This window comes from Trachypithecus francoisi, unplaced genomic scaffold (assembly GCF_009764315.1).
Source record: "Trachypithecus francoisi isolate TF-2019V2 unplaced genomic scaffold, Tfra_2.0 Lachesis_group12, whole genome shotgun sequence".
NCBI lineage: Eukaryota > Metazoa > Chordata > Mammalia > Primates > Cercopithecidae > Trachypithecus > Trachypithecus francoisi.
In genome coordinates, this window is record NW_022681457.1 from 14,908,617 (window position 1) to 14,926,674 (window position 18,058).

General features: G+C 53.5%; 1 protein-coding gene and 1 long non-coding RNA gene across 2 annotated transcripts; one reads left to right on the forward strand and one right to left on the reverse strand.

Moving 5' to 3' along the window:
• The first annotated feature begins 398 nt into the window (after positions 1 to 398).
• CADM4 (cell adhesion molecule 4) lies at positions 399 to 17,482 on the forward strand. Its single transcript, XM_033224872.1, has 9 exons — positions 399 to 535; positions 12,144 to 12,290; positions 12,616 to 12,768; positions 13,017 to 13,151; positions 13,647 to 13,811; positions 13,934 to 14,024; positions 14,594 to 14,766; positions 15,624 to 15,752; positions 16,412 to 17,482. Exons 1-9 carry the CDS (start codon positions 472 to 474, stop codon positions 16,519 to 16,521), a joined length of 1,167 nt encoding a protein of 388 aa, XP_033080763.1. The 5' UTR covers positions 399 to 471; the 3' UTR covers positions 16,522 to 17,482.
• Positions 7,422 to 15,689, reverse strand: LOC117091916. The gene is made up of 3 exons (XR_004440570.1): positions 15,596 to 15,689; positions 10,946 to 11,149; positions 7,422 to 8,781 (listed from the first exon to the last, which is right to left on the reverse strand). It is a non-coding gene; the product is annotated as an uncharacterized LOC117091916 (long non-coding RNA).
• Positions 17,483 to 18,058: the final 576 nt, after the last annotated feature.

Here is an 18,058-nt window from a genome sequence, read left to right on the forward strand (position 1 = left end):
CGCACCCCACGACGCTCACACTCCCACCCTCTCACTGCCTCCAGCAACACCCTGCCACCTTCCCCTCCGCGCAGCGCACGCACCCTGCATGCCAGCAACTCTGCAACCTCGCGCGCAGCACCTGGGCCCGCACGCAGCACCTTTACCCAACACCCCCCGTTTCCCGCGCTCACCCAGATCCCCCACCTGCTCCCACGACGCTGTCGCCCTCCCGCGCACCCCTTCCCGCCCTCCTCACCCCTCTCCTCTCCGGCGCTCGCATCCCGCACCGTTCCCCCACCGTGCCGTCCCCCCCATTGTCTCCGAGCCTCTACTCAGTCTTCCCCTCCCCTCCCCGGCCCCGGCCCCGCCCCGGCCTCGGCGCCCCGCCCCCGGGCGGGCAGGGGGCGGGGCGCGGGGGGCGGGGCGGGCGGCGCGGGCGGTGCAGGTGCCGGGCCGGGAGCGAGCGGCGGCGGCGGCGGCGGCGGCACCATGGGCCGGGCCCGGCGCTTCCAGTGGCCGCTGCTGCTGCTGTGGGCGGCCGCGGCGGGGCCAGGTAGGGTCGGGGGCCGGGGTCGGCCGGCCGGGCTGGGGCGGGGGGCGCGCCGTGGTGACAGCCCGGCAGCCTCGGGGCCGCAGAGGCCGAACAATGCGCGCGGGGCCGGGCCGGGCCCCCTCCCCGGGACAAAGCGCAGCGCGGGCCGGGAGCCGGGAGCGACGAGCGGGGGAGGGGGCGCGGGCCCCGGCCGCCGTGCCGCAGCCCCCCCCACCCGCGCAGGCCGGATCCCGGCGGGGACAAAGGGCCCGAGACCCCCCCACACACACGAGTCCGCCTTCCCCAGGCCCGTCCCACTGTCCTGTCCAGTCTCTGCGTCCCTCTGTCCGCCCGTCTCTAAATCCCCCCTTCCCCCCGTCCGGCTCCTCGTCCCCCTACCCTTGTCCTCTGTCCCTCAGTCTCGAAGTCCTGTCCCTCCTTCTGTCTGTCTACCTCTCTCCTTGCCTCCGTGTTCCTCATCTATTCTGTCTTTGTCCCCTACCTCTGTCCCCTGGTCTCTGTCCCCTTTTCCTGGGTCACTCTGTCCCCTCCATCATCCTCTCTATTCTCTTTCCCCCGGATTTCTGCCCTCCTTCCCTGTCCCTATTCTTGGTCCCTGTCTCTGTCTCGCTGTCACCCTTGTTTTTCTGTCCCTTTTCCTCTGTCCCCTATCTGCCCCATTCCCTTGTCTCTCTGTCCCCTGTCTTTCTGTCACTCGTTTCTCTAGCCCTTTCTGTCACCTGTCTCCTTCCCCCTTCTCTGTCCCACTATCTCCATCCCTGTCTTTCTGCTGTGCCTCCTCTCTCTACCCTTACAGCCTCCATCCCGGGATCTCCCATTCCCATCCTTCCTTCCTCCCTCTCTCTATCCCTCTGTGCCCCTGGAGAGGAATTCAGTCAGGCAGGGCATTCTAAAGAGCCCTGGGGGGAAACATCTGTGCATGTGTGCAGGGAAGTGAGAATGGGGGACCTTGGCATGTAGGCACACACGTGGATTCAGCGAATGTCTCTCCAAACCCTCCTCACCCATTCACACACCCAGGCTTGACTCACAGAGCAGCCCCTGTCCGGGACATCCAGGGAGCCATCCACATACCCTCATCACACACTGTGAGAAGCTGGAGACCCCCAAGGTCGGGTGACCCTGAAACTGGGGACAAGGTCAGGAAATGTCACCCACACACACTCTCACACTGTGTGAGTCTCGAACCTGCCACGGGTCACCCCTTCCTGGTGGATAAGGCCCCTTTTGGAAGGAACAGAGGATTGGAAGGTGGCTGGGTAGAAGCAGGAGGGCTGGGTGTTCTGCAGAGATTGGTGAGAGGAGTTGTGATCAGGTGGCACGGGGCTGGCAGCCTGGGCTTAAATCTTGGCTCTTGCCATTTGCCATTGCAGCCAGTGGTAAACACCTCCCTCTCTCCAGGCTTCTGTTTCTCTTTCTGTAAAGTGAAGATGTTGAACTCAGTGACCTGAAAGGGAACACCAGCTCAGACTGTGAAGGGGTTTCTGGCAAGTTGAGTGTAGTTACACGTTCCCCACTCCAGGGTTTGAGGCAGAGCCACCTTCACTTCGGCCAGGGTGAGGGGCAAAGCTGTCCTGTCACTGTCTGCCTTTCTTTCTTCTCTAGTCTTCTGTGACTGCTTTAGAACTTGCATCATTACCTCCTTTCTTTGCAACAGACATGCCACAATTTCCCAGATGAGAACTTTGGTACCCCAGTGACATTTCCATCAATTTTAATTTATCTTGATTTTTTAGGCTAGACACCAGGCTCACAGAATCCTGGAATTAATGAATCCAGTAAACAAAGAACCTGAGGGTACTCTAGAATACTGACATCTATAGGATTCTAAAATCCAGAAGGCTTTAGCATTTTGACAACTTTAAAGTTCTAGAACCTCGATGGTGTTAGCCTGCTAGCATCTTGACGTCTTGAAAATCGTGAAATCTTGATGTCTTGGAGTTCCTGGATCTTGATATCTATGACATTTAGAATCTTGGCAGCTTAGAATCATCAGACTTTGAATTCTCAGGATCAGCATATAGCTTAAGGTGACCACCCGCTCCGTGCAAAAGCCTTTCTGTGGTGCTTCTGGGAGTTAGGTCTACAGCCCTGTCCCTCGTTTGATTTCCAAGTCACTGCTTTCTGGCACCCTAATCCTCTCTGTAAACTTTCTCTAAAGTAAATGGTATGTGACTTTTACAAGTAGAAACTGAGCTTGGTGTCATGGGAAGAGCTCCCGACTGGGAGCTAAGGAACTTGGGTCCAAGTCTTACCCAGGACCCTTTGGTATAACTTTGCATCAGTCCTTGTCCCTCTCTGGGCCTTACTTTCCCCTTCTGTAAAGCATGGGATAGGAGGCTATAGCATGGGGTCTTGGAGGATCCTTCCTGCTTTCCTTTCCATTGGATATTTCTGAGTGGCCTTGGCCACCACATTTTAGTGGGTATCTGTTGTTCCCACATTTCTCTCTTAGTCACTCCTTCCTCTCTCACCTTGCCCAGCCAGCAGAAATCGGGGGAGATGGGGTACATTTGCGCCATTTTAAAAACATGTTCTCTCTCTCCTGGTTCATTCATCTTCTGAGCATACCAGAAGAAGATGATGAGATTTATGCCCAAAGAAGAAGGATCCAGGGTGGGCAGAGGAGAGGAAGGGAGAGGGAGGGATGGCTTGCCTGCCCAGAGATGCACCCAGGCAGAAACGGGGACCCGCAGCCAGAAACTGGGTAGAACAGAAAGGAGCAGAGGAAACAGATATCCAATACAAAGAAAGAATAGAGAGGCAGTTAGGAGTTGAGGGGCCTTGTGGAGGGGGCAGTTGTTGATCCCCAAATAATGTTTTCCTCCCAGGGTGACTCACTTTTTCCTGCTAAAATTCTGACCAACCACTCTGAGAACAGGGGGACCCTCCCTCCATTGTGAGTCACCCCAAGGAACAGGTTTTGGAGGTTTCTATCACTGACCCCCCCCCCACCCACCCATGAGCCAGGCGCCTGTGTCCCCAGAGCCTGGGGGTGGGGGTCAGGTTCTGCAATGGATTCCAAGACCTTAGACACAGCAGGGCTGGGGCCTAAGGCTGGGGTAATGTCGTGCGAGCCTGGCCTGTCCCCATCTTGGAGAACACAAAGGCAGCTTTCTCTCTCTGGGAGGGGTGGGGGGTGGCCTGGAGACAGACCCACCAGCATCCAATGGCCTGTGGCACCAGGACCCAAGCACCCACTGGTTTCCGCCTGTGCAGACCCCAGGCCCACAGGGAGCAGGCACACAGGCTCCTCCGTGGGCACCCAGTGGGGCAAGGGGCAGGCGCTGAGCCTGGGCTCTTCTGGGAAGGGGGTGTGAATAGAGGGCACTGGGGGTGGAGGTTCGGACAGTGGGAGCTCAGTGCAGGCCTTGCACCCTTCCCGGAGCAGGAATTCCTCCCGTACCCCACACCCAGGGAGGACCTCTGGAGGACTCCCCACTCCCTGGCTGGGCCTGAGGCCCGGAATCCAGGGAGTCCCGAATATCCCAGGAATGTGGGGGCCACAGCGGGGACTTTGTGTGTGAGGCTGCTGACTCACCCCTACGCCCCCACCTGATGCCTAGGTCCCCAGATGGGAGGGGACACAGGGTTGAGGAAAGGCAGAACTCTGGTTCTAGGGGTTGAATGGGGACTTAGAGTCAAAAGTTTCCAGGAGAGGAGGGGCTGGGGGCCTGGACTCCTGGGTCGGATGGAGGAGGGTCTGGGGGCCTCGACTAATGGGTCTGAAGGAGGAGGGAGCTGGGGTCTTAGACTCCTGGGTCTCAAGGAGGAAGGGGCTGAGGTCTTAGGCTCCTGGGTCTGAGGGACAAGGGCCTGGGGTCTTAGACTCCTAGGTCCAGGGAGCGGGGGGGCTGGGGTCTTAGACTCCTAGGTCCAGGGAGGAGGGGGCTGGGGTCTTAGACTCCTGAGTCGGAGGGAGGAGGGGGCTGGGGTCTTAGACTCCTGAGTTTAAGGGAGGCGGGGCCTGGGGTGTTAGACTTCTGAGTTTAAGGGAGGAGGGGGCTGGGGTCTTAGACTCCTGGGTCTCAGGGAGGAGGGAGCTGGGGTCTTAGACTCCTGTTTCTCAGGGAGAAGGGGGTTGGGGTCTTAGACTCCTGCGTTTAAGGGAGGAGAGGGCCGAGGGCTGCAACTCCTGTGTCCGGAAGGAAAAGGGGGCTGGGAGTCCACACTCCAGGTCTTGAGGGAGGAAGGGATGGGGATACAGACTCCTGGGTCCTGAGGGAGGAAGGGGCTGGAGGCCGGGGGTTCCACTCCAGGTTTCTGAGGGAGGAGGGGCTGAGACCCTGAAGCCTAGGTCCTGCGAATACAGGCGCCTTCACAAGGCTGAGCTGGGGAAGAATTGACGCTTTGTGCGAGGATGTTCGGACTCCGCCATTGATGGGGGGCTGAGGGGGGTTCGGTCAGGACTCAGGGATGTACCACCTCCCTAGGGGAGGAAGGGGGAAGGAGGCAGGATGCCAGGAGCCCCCTGGGGAGCGGATACAGAGGGGGTGGTGGTGACCTTCCCGGAACTATGACCTTGAGACTCCCTTGGGTATTCGCTGACTCAGGACCCAGGAAACGCTCCCCCCACCCTGCTTAGTCTCCGTGGAAACATCCACCAGCTGTGTACTCTGGACCCCTGGCTCCTGGGTCCTGAAGGAGGAGGGGGCTGGAGGCCCAGACTCCTGTGTCTAAGCTGGGACAGGGCTGGGGGCTCTGACTCCTAGGTTTGAAGGAAGGGGCTGCTGAAAGCCCAGACTCCTGGGTCCTGATCGAGAAGGGGGCTAGAGGTCTGGATTTCGGGAACCTGAGAGAAGAGGTGGTTGGGGGCTGAATTCCTGGATCTAAGGGGGAAAGAAACCGGGGTTCCAGACTCCTAGAACCTGATGGAGGAGGGGCTGGGAGCGTAGACTCCTGGGTCCTGGGAGAGGAGGTAATTGGGGGCTGGATTCCTGGGTCTTATGCATTACCTGCTCCACCACTCTTTCCCAAACCCTCCCCTGTCCCTTTTTCCAAGCACCATCCCTGTGACGACTCCTGGCTGTCAACACAGTTTAAAGGGCCAGTGCCTCAGTCCCCAAGCTCAGCCCCTCTCTGACCAGAAAGACCCGCCCCCACCACCCTCAACCCCCCAAACAAAAGCTGCTGAGACATTAATATTCCAGGCACAGACACTGTTGGTTACTGACTCCTCAGGAGGGGGAGGGAGTAAGACAAAAGCCCCCCACCCTCACCCCATGTGCACCCTCAAGCAGAGAGTAGGGGATAAATTTGGTGGGGGCAGATTGAGAGGAACCTGATGACTCCCAGGAGATGGTGAATTTTGCCACCGACTTGCCTGGGACCTGCTAAGCCTCATTCTCCACATCTGTAAAATGGGGGGCTAGCCCTGAACCAGCCTTGAGGTCCAGGATCTATGGACAGGCTTCGAGATGTTTTTAAAAGCGTCAAAATGTGCATGCCAGTTTTCACATCCATGGGCATGTTTCCCGAGGCTGTACTAAAACAGCCTTGCAGAGAGGGCTTCCTGAGCTTTAGGCACGGGGCTCATCGTTACAAAGCAGGCACTGGCATCATTCCCATTTTATAGATGAGGCAACTGAGGCTCAGAAAGGTAAGGTCACTTGCCCCCAGGTCACACAGATGGCAAGTAGTTGATCTGGGATCAACCTAAGTGTTTAAGATGAAAATAATGATGTCACAAAGTTGTTGTCAGGCTGAAATGAGATTCTGTCTGGGCCAGCTGCAGTGGCTCATGCCTATAATGCCAGCACTTTGGGAGGCCAAGGCAGGAGGATTGCTTGAGCCTAGGAGTTCAAGACCAACCTGTGCAAGATACTGAGACTCCCCATCTCTAAAGAAAAAAAAAAAATTTTTTTTTTTTTTAATTAGCTGGGCATGGCTAGCATCTCTGTAGTCTTAGCTATTTGGTAGCCTGAGGTGGGAGGATCGCTTGAGCCCACGTGTTCAAGGTTACAGGGAGCTATGATTGCACCACTGCACTCTAGCCTGGGTGACAGAGTGAGATCTTATCTCAAAAAAAGAAAAAAGAAAGAAAGAGAAAGAGAAAAAGGAAGGAAAGAAGGAAGGAAGGAAAGAAAGAAAGAAAGAGAGAAAGAAAGAAAGAAAAAGGAAAGACAAACAGATCCCATCTGACACATGCAATTCATGCAGCAAGTTCCCCAGGCACTTATCAGGTGCCAAGCACTCTTCTAGGTACTAGGGGTGCAGCAGTAAACCCAGTGGATTATATCCCTGCCTTCCTAGACTATATATTCCAGTCATGGGCGACAAACAGACAGTAAACAAATAAGCAAATTAATCTGATAATTCCAGTGAAATCTTCGTAGAAGAAATAAAGCAATGGTGAGGAAATAGCAAGTGTTTTGGGCCAGGCGCAGTGGCTCACGCCTGTAATCCCAGCACTTCGGGAAGCCGAGGCAGGAGGATCCCTTGAGCCCGGGAGTTAAGAGACCAGCCTGGGCAACATAGAGAATCTCTGTCTCCATAAAAAAACACAAAAATTAGCCAAGTGTGGTGGGAGGAGCCTGTAGTCCCAGCTACTTGGGAGGCTGAGGTGGGAGGATGAGGCAGTTTGAGGCTATGGTGAGCCATGATTGCACCCCACTGCACTCCAGCCTGGGCAACAGGGCAATAGCCCGTCTCTCTCTCTCTCTTTTTTTTTTTTTTTGAGACGGAGTCTCACTCTGTCACCCAGGTTGAAGTGCAGTGGCTTGATCTCGGCTCACTGAAACCTCTGCCTCCCGGGTTCAAGCAGTTCTGCCTCAGCCGTCTGAGTAGCCAGGGCTACAGGTGTGCACCACCATGCCTGGCTAATTTTTGTATTTTTTAGTAGAGATGGGGTTTTGCCATGTTGGCCAGGCTGGTCTTGAACACTTGATCTCAGGTGATGTGCCCGCCTTGGCCTCCCAAAGTGCTGGGATTACAGGCATGAGCCACTGCACCAGGCTGACTTTGTCTCTTAAAAGAAAGTGTTCTAAAGGTGAAGGGATGAGCACTGAAGGAAGGCCTCTCTGAAAAGGTACTGATATGATTTGAGACCCAAATGGGAACAGGAGTCAGCCCTGGGAAGATGGGGGTTGGGAGGTGGGGAGAAGAACATTCTAGGCAGAAGGAAGAAAAGGGAAAAGGCCCTGTTGGGGGAACGAGCTCAGCCTGTTTGAAGGACAGCAAGGCTAGCGAGCCCAGAGTGAAGTGAAGTCAGAGAGGGGCCAGGCCATAAGCACCTCGAAGTCCCCGGGAAGGGGTCTCTATTTTACTCTACATGTTATGGGCAGCCCTTGGAGGGTTTTAAGCAGAGAGATGAATTGATCTGATTTACCTCTTTAAAAATCCATCCGGCCACTGGGTGGAGAATGGCCTCGGAGGAGGCAGACAGGGGTGCAGAGAGACCCACGAGTAGCCTCTTGCGGAGTCCAGGTGAGGGATGGATGATGCTGGATGAGAGTGAGGGTAGGAGAGGCAGACAAAGGTGATGAGATCTGGGATATGTCTTGGAGGTAGAATGGACAGATATTGCTGATGGAATGGATATTGGGGATGAGGGAAAGGGAGAGAACTTGAATGATTTCTAGGTGTTTGACCTGAGCAACCAGGTGAATGGTGGTGACATTTACTGAGATTGAGAAAATTTGGGGAGGAAAATATCTGGGGCAAGGATTGGACATGTTAAGCTTGATATTCCAGGAGGTGCTAAATAAACCTCAAATAGTAGCTCAAATACCCAAAGTGCTATAGTTTCAGCTACTCAGGAAGCTGAGGCAGGAGGACTGCTTGAGCATAAGAGTTTGAGTCCAGCCTGGGCAACATAGTGAGACCTCATCTCTAAAAAATTTTAAAAATAAAAATACCTGAAGTGTTACACTCAAACATCAAAGAAGTCCAGAAGTAGGAGTCCAGGGCTGTTACAGCAGCTCCACATCTTCACCAGAGACTCAGGCACCTTCCAGCTCTTGGTTCCGCCATCCCCACTGCCCTTGTCCTCATGGTTCAGTATAGCTGCCTAAATTCCATGCATCACACTGCGAGTTCTGGGCGGCACAAAGGTGACTCGGTAGAAAAAAGGGTTTGTCCACCTGTTTCAGGAAGTCCTCCCAAAATTGTCATGCAAAATTTTGGCTTGTATCCAACTGAACAAAATTTTATCAGATGGTTTTACCTTGCTGCAAGGAGACTGAGAAATGTCTTTTTCTGCTGGACATAGTGCAGCCGTAAAATACAACCAGTGTTCTTTTCTTTTACTGAGGAGAAAGGGAAAAACGGATGTCAGAATAGGAAGCCAGAAGTCTCTGTCTCCATCCCCCAGAAATAATCTTTTCTACCCCTCAACTCCCAAATTAGGTTACCTATCCTCTTACAGAGAACGTAACTCTTCTGATTACAGTGATTGGTTTCTACCTTCCCAAAATCTTAAAGGGCAGGGACCCCATCTAACTCATCTCTGACTGCTCAGCTCTTGAAAACCGATGTGATACTCAGGAAATACTCCTGAATGAATGCAACCCTGCACCTGAATGTAAAAGACATGGATAGCTATCCAGCACTTAAAGACAAACAGCCAGATTTAATCATGGCATTTTCCTGCTTCAAAACCTTCACTGGCCCTTAGGATGAAAGTCAATCTCCTAGGTTGGCATTTGAGGCCCATCACAAGTGGATCTCACAACCCCCTGCCAATGACAGACACTTAATCCAGACATCCAGGAGTGGATATACAGATGCAGGATACAGAATCAGAGATTTGGACGCAGATTTTGGTGCTGCCACTCTTGGCTGTGAACTTGGGCAAGTCATTTCATCTCTGTGGGCCAATTTTCTCACCTATAAAATGGGAATGGGAGCAGGATGCGGTGGCTCAAGCCTGTAATCCCAGCACTTTGGGAGGCCGAGGAGGGTGGATCACGAGGTCAGGAGTTCCAGACCAGCCTGGCCAAGATGATGAAACCCCATCTCTACTAAAAATACAAAAATTAGCCAGGTGCAGTGGTGGGTACCTATAATCCCAGCTACTTGGGAGGCTGAGGCAGGAGAATCGCTTGAACCCGAGAGGTGGAGGTTGCAGTTAGCCGAGATTACACCACTGCACTCTAGCCTGGGCAACAGAGCAAGACAACGTCTAAAAAAAAAAAAAAAAAAAATGGGGATGCAGGAAATGGGGATAGGCCGAGCGCAGTGGCTCATGCCTGTAATCCCAGCACTTTGGGAGGCGAAGCAGGCAGTTCACTTGAGTTTGCAAGTTCGAGACCAGCCTGGGCAACACTGCGAAACTCCATCTCTAAAAAAATACAAAAATTAGCCAGGTGTGATGGTGTGCACCTGTAGTTCCAGCTACTGGGGAGGCTGAGGGGGATCACTTGAGCCTGGGAGGCAGACATTGCAGTGAGCTGAGAGCGTGCCACTGCACTCTAGCCTGACCTTGTCTCAAATTTAAAATAATAATAATAATTGGCCGGCGCAGTGGCTCGCACCTGTGATCCCAGGACTTTGGGAGGCTGAGGCAGGCGGATCACTTGAGGCCAGGAGTTCGAGACCAGCCTGGCCAACATGGCTAAACTCTGTCTCTACTAAAAACAAAAATTAGCCCAGCATGGTGGTCCATGCCTGTAATTCCAGCTAACTTGGGAGGCTGAGGCTGAAGAATCGCTTGAACCTGGGAGATGGAGGTTGCAGTGAGCCAAGATCGCACGACTGCACTCCAGCCTGGGAAACAGAGCAAGATTCTATCTCAAAACAAAACAAAACAAAACAAAATAATAATAATAATAATAATGCCTACCTTACACAGGGATTGTGAAGATTAAATGTAAGTTATATGGGTAATGCCCTTAGCACAGGGACTAACATTGCAAGTATCTAATAATTGTTAGCTATGGGGGTTACTGTTATTTTGAAGACAACAGATGATGATAGTGATGCTGATGATTAGTTTTGGCTTTCAGTTTTCCTAAATTCTTTCCTCTGATGGTGCTAGAAACACCCCCTTTCTAATTCCCCACCTTGTTTTTCTGATGGATTAATCAGGGTAGGTTAAACACTGTAACAGACACCCCTGAAATCTCAATGACTTAACAAAAAGGTATATTTCTTGCTCATATCACAGTCCTATACAGGTGGGTCATGGGGGACAGTCAGTCAGAGACCCAGGTTCCTTCCGGCTTGTGATCCTGCCCTCCTCGAGGCTCCCTGGAGTCCTCTCTGTTCAGTCAGTGTTAAGGATTATGAGGGAGATGGGTCAGGCTGCAAGAGGTGTTTCTCTTCCACCTACATCCCATTGGCCAGAATTGGTCACATGGCCCCGTCTAACTATAAAGGATGCTGGGAAGTATAGCCTAATTCTGTATTGTATCAGTTAACTTTAGCAGAGAACAGATCACCCACAACTTAGGAGTTTAAAACAACCACCACCTTATTTGTTCATGATTCTGGGGTTCAGCAGTTTGGGCTGTATCAGATGGGCAGATCTTTTATTGGTCTCAACTGGGGTCACTTGTACGGCTACTGTCATCTGGTGGGGCAGCTGGGGCTGGATGATCCAGGATGGCCTCACTCACACAGCTGGTGGTTGGTGCTGGCTGCTGGCTGGGCTTCTCTTTCACTGTGATCGTTCATCTGCAAAGACACTAGTCTGGGTATTTTCATGTAACAGTCTTAGGGCAGGAGTGGAAGTTACAAGGCCTCTTCAGGCCTGGGCTCAATATCACTTCTAGCAAATTTTACTGGTTAAAGCAACTCGCAAGTTTTACCCAGACTAGTAGGGGGACAGAGTGCTTTCTCAATGGGAGGAATGGCAAAATCAATTTGCAAAGGACATGTCCAGGAACAGGAGAATATTACAGCCATCTTTGCAAACGGGCTACAATATGTGCCCAGGTGTGAAAGATGAGGCTTGGTGAACACACAGCAGTCTCCCACACCTTGTGAACTCCTGCTTACTCTTTTTTTTTTTTTTTTTTGAGACAGAGTCTTGCTCTGTCACCCAGGCTGGAGTGCAGTGGCGCAGTGGCTCAACCTCGGCTCACTGCAACTTCCGCCTCCCCGGTTGAAGCAATTCCCCTGCCTCAGCCTCCTGAGTAGCTGGGACTACAGGTGCCTGCCACCACACCCAGCTACTTTTTTGTTTGTTTGTTTGTATTTTTAGTAGAGACGAGGTTTCACCATGTTGGCCAGGATGGTCTCTATCTCTTGACCTTGTGATTCGCCCGCCTCAGCCTCCCAAAGTGCTGGGATTACAGGCATGAGCCACTGCGCCCAGCCTCCTGCTTACTGTTTAAGATCCAGATCCAATGGCGCTTTCTTGCAGAGCCCTCTCTGGCTACCCATCTCTCTAGGCAGTTCTATAATAGTCTCCCCTTGCTCTGGGCTCCTAATGTGCCCTGTGCTGCCCTCATTAGAGCATATTCTACTAAATCTTGACTGCAGCTCTTTTAGAGTAGGGAGCAGATTTCCTCCCTGTCCTGGACTCTAGCCTGCAGGAAATGTTCAGTACAATGAAATGAATGAGGGGAAAGAGAGGGATTGGAGGTTTGGATGGGGGAGAGGGAGAAAGAAAAAACTGAAATGCAGCTTTCAGTGAGTCTTCTATCCTTTTTGTCTAATCATCCAGGGGCAGGACAGGAAGTACAGACAGAGAACGTGACAGTGGCTGAGGGTGGGGTGGCCGAGATCACCTGCCGTCTGCACCAGTATGATGGGTCCATAGTTGTCATCCAGAACCCAGCCCGGCAGACCCTCTTCTTCAATGGCACCCGTGGTGAGTGCTGGGGACTAGACTCCTGAGTCTTAAAGGAAGAGAGGACTGGGGCCCAGACTCCCATGTCCTGAAAGAGGACATACCCGAGAGTTTGGTCTCCTGGGTCTCAGAGAAGAAAGGGCTGGGGGCCTGGACTGCTGGTCCTGCAGGCAGGAGGACTTGACTAATGCTGGGTTCTCAAGGGAGTAAATAGTTGGACACCTCAGACTCACAGGTATGGCTGGAGAAATGAGGCAGAGGGCTGGACTCTAAGCTCTTGTTGGATGGGTGGGACTTGTGAGGCCAGGACTCCCGAAATTCACACCTTCCCCCTCACTCTCTCTAGCCTTGAAGGATGAGCGTTTCCAGCTTGAGGAGTTCTCCCCACGCCGGGTGCGGATCCGGCTCTCAGATGCCCGCCTGGAGGATGAGGGGGGCTATTTCTGCCAGCTCTACACAGAAGACACCCACCACCAGATTGCCACGCTCACGGTACTAGGTAACGCCCTCCCCCTTGTCGGGCGCATCCTCTCCTCCTTTCTTCTCTGCTTCTCTCTTCTCCTGAGACTTTCAGACCATGACTATTTTTAACATCCTGGATGGGCATCTGGCTCCTGACCTCTCCCCTTTAACCCCTGCCATCTGGGACCCTGGTTCCCTCTGGTCGCTGGGAAACGGCAGCTTGATCGCTTTGAACCCACGTTCGTGCCTTTTTTAACCCCCTTACTTCCCTTCTTCCTGCGGCAGTGGCCCCAGAGAATCCCGTGGTGGAGGTCCGGGAGCAGGCGGTAGAGGGCGGCGAGGTGGAGCTCAGCTGCCTCGTTCCGCGGTCCCGTCCGGCTGCCACCTTGCGCTGGTACCGGGACCGCAAGGAGCTGAAAGGTACCCTGGGCCAAGTGCTGATGAGGGGTGGGGAGGAGGTGGGACTTAGGAGAGGTTATATGTGGTTATATGTGGAGAGGAGCCACAGGTTTTCACAGACACTGGACATTCAATATGTAGTGGTTGATGTCAAGCGTGGTGGCTCACACCTGTAGTCCTAGCACTTTGGGAGGCTGAGATGGGAGGATTGCTTAAGGTCAGGAGTTCAACCTGGCCAGAATTGTGAGACCCCGTCTCTAAGTATATATATAGATTTATGTTGATATATATAGCAATTAAATGGATTGATAGACGAGAAAGCATGAGCGTGAAAGAGGGAAGAGCTTTGGGAGGAGGCACATGGCTTTGGTTAGGGGTGGGGCGTAGCTTGGAGGACAAGAGGCGGGGCCTGTGGGTAAGGGGTGGAGCTTGGCAAATAGCCTGCTTTGGGGTTGGCTTGGGTGGATGGATGAAGCCGGAATCGCAGCCTGACAGTGTCTGACCGGGGTGTGGCAGGAGTGAGCAGCAGCCAGGAAAATGGCAAGGTCTGGAGCGTGGCAAGCACAGTGCGGTTTCGTGTGGACCGTAAGGACGACGGTGGTATCATCATCTGCGAGGCGCAGAACCAGGCGCTGCCCTCCGGACACAGCAAGCAGACGCAGTACGTGCTGGATGTGCAGTGTAAGTGCCCCGCGGGCCGGGACCCAAGGGATCCCAACGCCAGCCATTCACACCCGGGAGAGTCCCCCTTGTCCCGCGTGATGGCTTGGAAACTACTCTCCCTTCTTACTTTTGCCTTGCAGACTCCCCCACGGCCCGGATTCATGCCTCCCAAGCTGTGGTGAGGGAGGGAGACACACTGGTGTTGACGTGTGCTGTCACGGGGAACCCCAGGTGAGCTCTAGGGGCCTCCTGCGTCCTCAAGAGGAGAAAGCTGGGGACCTGGAAGAACAGGGACCAGAGACTTGAACGCCTGGGTCCTAAGGAGGAGAGAGCTGGGGACCTGGACTCCTGAATCCTGAGAGAGGAGGAATCTGGAGGCTCGGACTCCCCAATACTGAAGCTGTGCAGCCTCGGACTCCTGGTTGCTGAGGATGGAATGGCGTGGGAGGGCTAGAATTATTATTATTATTATTATTAATTGTAGTGATGGGGTCTCCCTATGTTACCCAGACTCGTCTGGAACTGCTGGCCCTAAGCAGTCCTCCCATCTCAGCCTCCTAAAGTGCTGGGATTACGGGCATGAGCCACCATGATCAGCCTGGGCTGGAATTCCTGAGACCTTGGTGATGGGTGGAAGCAGGCCCAGGACTGTTGGTTTTCCAGAAAGGAAAGAGATAGCAGGAAGCCTCTTATTTGGAGGTCCCTGCGGGATGAGAGTTGCATGTCTATATTCTTGACAAGTCAGAATTGGGTGCTGGCCCCTGGGTTCCTAACTTTCACTATACTTTATCCCCACCCAGGCCAAACCAGATCCGCTGGAACCGCGGGAATGAGTCTTTGCCGGAGAGGGCGGAGGCCGTGGGAGAGACGCTCACGCTGCCGGGCCTGGTATCCGCGGATAACGGCACCTACACTTGCGAGGCGTCCAATAAGCACGGCCATGCGAGGGCGCTCTACGTACTCGTGGTCTACGGTGAGGGCAGGGCTGCGGGCAGGGCTCAGGGCGGGGGCGGGGCGCGGCGCCAGGTGGCGGGGACTGGGCTTGGGCAAAGAGGCCACGTAACTCAGGGGTTCGGCAGCCAACAGAGTTCTTGTCCTTTTGGGACCAGACTGGCCCGAGGGGCTCAAATTCGGGTTGGCTGCATTCTATTGCAGATAACCGAACCTGTCTGCGCCTCAGTTAACCCATCAGGAAAGTGGAAATAAACAACAGCACCTATATAACAAGGTTGTTGTGAAGATTATGTGAGCTAAATATGTAAAGTGGTTGGAATGGGCTCTAGCACACAGCTGTTCTGTGTTTAGCTCTATGACGGTGGGGCAGAAAATTTGGAAGTAGTTGGAAACCCAGCACTTCAAATACTTGGAGCGTTTTAGACAAGGTGGGAAGGGACTTGGACCTGTTTCTTGGACTCTGTTTCTTAGTGGAGGAAGAAACTTGAGTCAAAAGAAGAGGGATGGCCGGGTGCGGTCGCTCACGCCTCTAATCCCAGTACTTTGGGAGGCCTAGGCCGGAGGATCGCTTGAGCCCAGGAGTTTAAGTCCGGGCCACATAGCGAGACCGCCGTCTCTGCAAAAGAAAACAAGAAAAAGAAAAGGAAAATGCAACATGACTCAGGGGAGGGGTGGGGCAGCATCTGTAAAGCATCTGTAAAACCAACAAGCATCTGTAAAGAAAAGAGGCTACAAGGTGGCAGTAATTTTTGAGGGGTGTGGCACATAAAAGGGCGCGGTTAGATGTGTGCAGAATGGCTTAAAAGCTTGGCAGCGATGGGGCCAGACTGGGACCGTCCTCTGATTACCTTGCCCTGTGCCCTGTCCCTCTGGCAGACCCTGGTGCGGTGGTAGAGGCTCAGACATCGGTTCCCTATGCCATTGTGGGCGGCATCCTGGCGCTGCTGGTGTTTCTGATCATATGTGTGCTAGTGGGCATGGTCTGGTGCTCGGTACGGCAGAAGGGTGAGTGGGGCGGGGCCTGGACTCTGTGATTGGTTGGTTGTGGGGCTCGGAAAGAGGCGGGGCCTAGAGCCAGGGTAACGAGAGGGCGGAGCCTAGGCGCAGGATTCCAAATCCCCCTGCACCTGGGGCCGAGATGACAAAGGGAGAGGGGCTTTGCGCACAATAGTCGAAAAGGGGTAGAATTTAGAAGCTGAATTAAAAGCATAGATTTGTGGGTGGGCGCGGTGGCTCACGCTTGTAATCCCAGCACTTTGGGAGGCCAAGGCGGGTAAAGCACTTGAGAGACCAGGACTTCGAGACCAGCCTGGGCACCATGGCGAAGCCTCTTTTCTACTAAAAATACAAAAAAGTAGGGGGGAAAAAAAGAGCATGGATTTGAATAAAGCAGTTTATTTTCCTAATTGCTGAATTCGCCGGGAGCAGAGCAAAGAAATACCTCCAACAGAAGGGATAAGGGTGGCACTTTCGGTGAGCTTTTGGAGTCTTCCTAATTCTGCTTTTACCTCTTTCTCTGCCTCTCCCTGTGTGTTTGGTTCGGTTTCTCCCTCTTCCTTCGTCTGGCATCTGCCTTGTCTGTCTCCCTTTTCCCCTATATTTCTGTCCAACTCCTGGGTCCACAAATATGTCCTCCCTGCCCTGGGGGTCTGTCACCCCCTCAGGTTCCTATCTGACCCACGAAGCCAGTGGCTTGGATGAACAGGGAGAAGCAAGAGAAGCCTTCCTCAATGGCAGCGATGGACACAAGAGGAAAGAGGAATTCTTCATCTGACCCTATCCCCACCCCAGGCCTAGGCCTGGGCTGGGGTCCCCCCCCACTGCCAGCTGCAAGGAACCAGCAAAGACATTTACCAGAGTCTGGGATGGTGGGCTTCTCCCCCCACCACTAACACCTCAGACGCTTGGGCAGGGATGGGGGTGTTGGATGCCTGGATCTCTGCAAGGGCCAGAAGTGAGGGCCCAGAGGTCTGGGTCCCCCAGAGGGCAGGGGCCAAAGGTCCAGATCCCCCAAGTCCAGGGAGGGCAGTAGGGATTGGGTTGGGGGAAGATAACTGGGGGAAGGCCAGGGCCCCTAGGCTACAAAACCAGGTCTTGTGGGGAGGGGGTCAGTTTCTGGGAAGGGTGGGGTGGGCAGGGAAGGGGAACACAGATTTCTTTGGGGGTCCTAGACCCCATGCCAGCCATTGTAAGAGTTCCACAGAGCTCTGGGCACCTCTTTGCAAAGCCATGTTTGCACGGTGGGGGGATGGGTGGGGGGAGGGCATGGAAATAGGGATTCTGTGTCTTTGTGTCATAACTTTGATGGGGGCAGTGAGGGAGACAGCCCCAACCCTTTTCTCCAATCCCCCTTCCCCAGCTTCCTGGGCTCCCCTTCTCTCTACCTTCTCCCCCAAAGTCTGTCTCATCCATATTTGTCTCTCTGTCCACCCACTCCTGGGGGGGCCTTCCCCATCTCTCCTCCAGGCCCCCCGGGGAGGGGGAAAGGAGTTTGGGGAGGATTCGTGGTCTTTATGGTTTTATATATAATATATTAAAAAATCAAAAGTCTGTATGAAAAATATCAGATTGCACCCCCCTCTCCCCATTCCTGGCTTTTGCCCCCTTTTTCTTGTTAAAAAAACAAAAAACAAAAAAACAAAAAACCACACACAGATTTTGTACGGGGCGGGGAGGGGAATGGGGAGGGGGTTTGGCAATCTCACTAACCACCATTAAACTGAGGAGAGAACAAGTGTTTGGGGTGGCCGTGTGTCTGTCCTGCTGTCAAGGGCTGTACCATTGGGAGGGGAACTAAGGGAGAGGGGAGGGGGGAGTGTGATGGTTGCTGGTGGACAGTATAGGCCAGGAGAAGGTCCTGACCTCATTGAGGGTATCTCGACCTCCCAAGAAACCTGGCTTTGGCCACTTCTTCAGCCAAATAGTCACGGAGTCTTGTCTTTTTGATAGCGACTGAGCTACCCCATTCCATGGCCGCGACCCTTACCCTGGCTTCCCCCTACCCCAGACATTAGTCTCCAAGGGAACTCTGAATTAAAGTTAAGCTCTCAAAACCTTTGCCTAGCTCCCTATCACCTCTAGACCAAGTCAAAGCTCTTTAGTCTGGCATCCCAGGCCTCTCTCATTCATTCATGTACCTTTTAGATGTATTATTCTAACTTTAAAAAATAACCTCTTACGACGTGCCAGGTGCTGCTCAAAGTTCTAGAGTCCATGGTGAATAAAACAGGCAAATGTTAGGTGTTAAAGACAGCTCTGCACTAATCTGAAATCTGATCCTGCTCTAAGCACTGAGAACCCAAAGTGAAAAA

Excerpts from the sequence above, each read along its gene's own strand:
- CADM4 (XM_033224872.1), top strand. The coding sequence starts at position 472 with ATGGGCCGGGCCCGGCGCTTCCAGTGGCCGCTGCTGCTGCTGTGGGCG. Across the intron at positions 536-12,143 it reads GGCGGCCGCGGCGGGGCCAG|GGGCAGGACAGGAAGTACAG; the intron begins GTAGGGTCGGGG and ends CTAATCATCCAG. Across the intron at positions 12,291-12,615 it reads CTTCTTCAATGGCACCCGTG|CCTTGAAGGATGAGCGTTTC; the intron begins GTGAGTGCTGGG and ends CACTCTCTCTAG.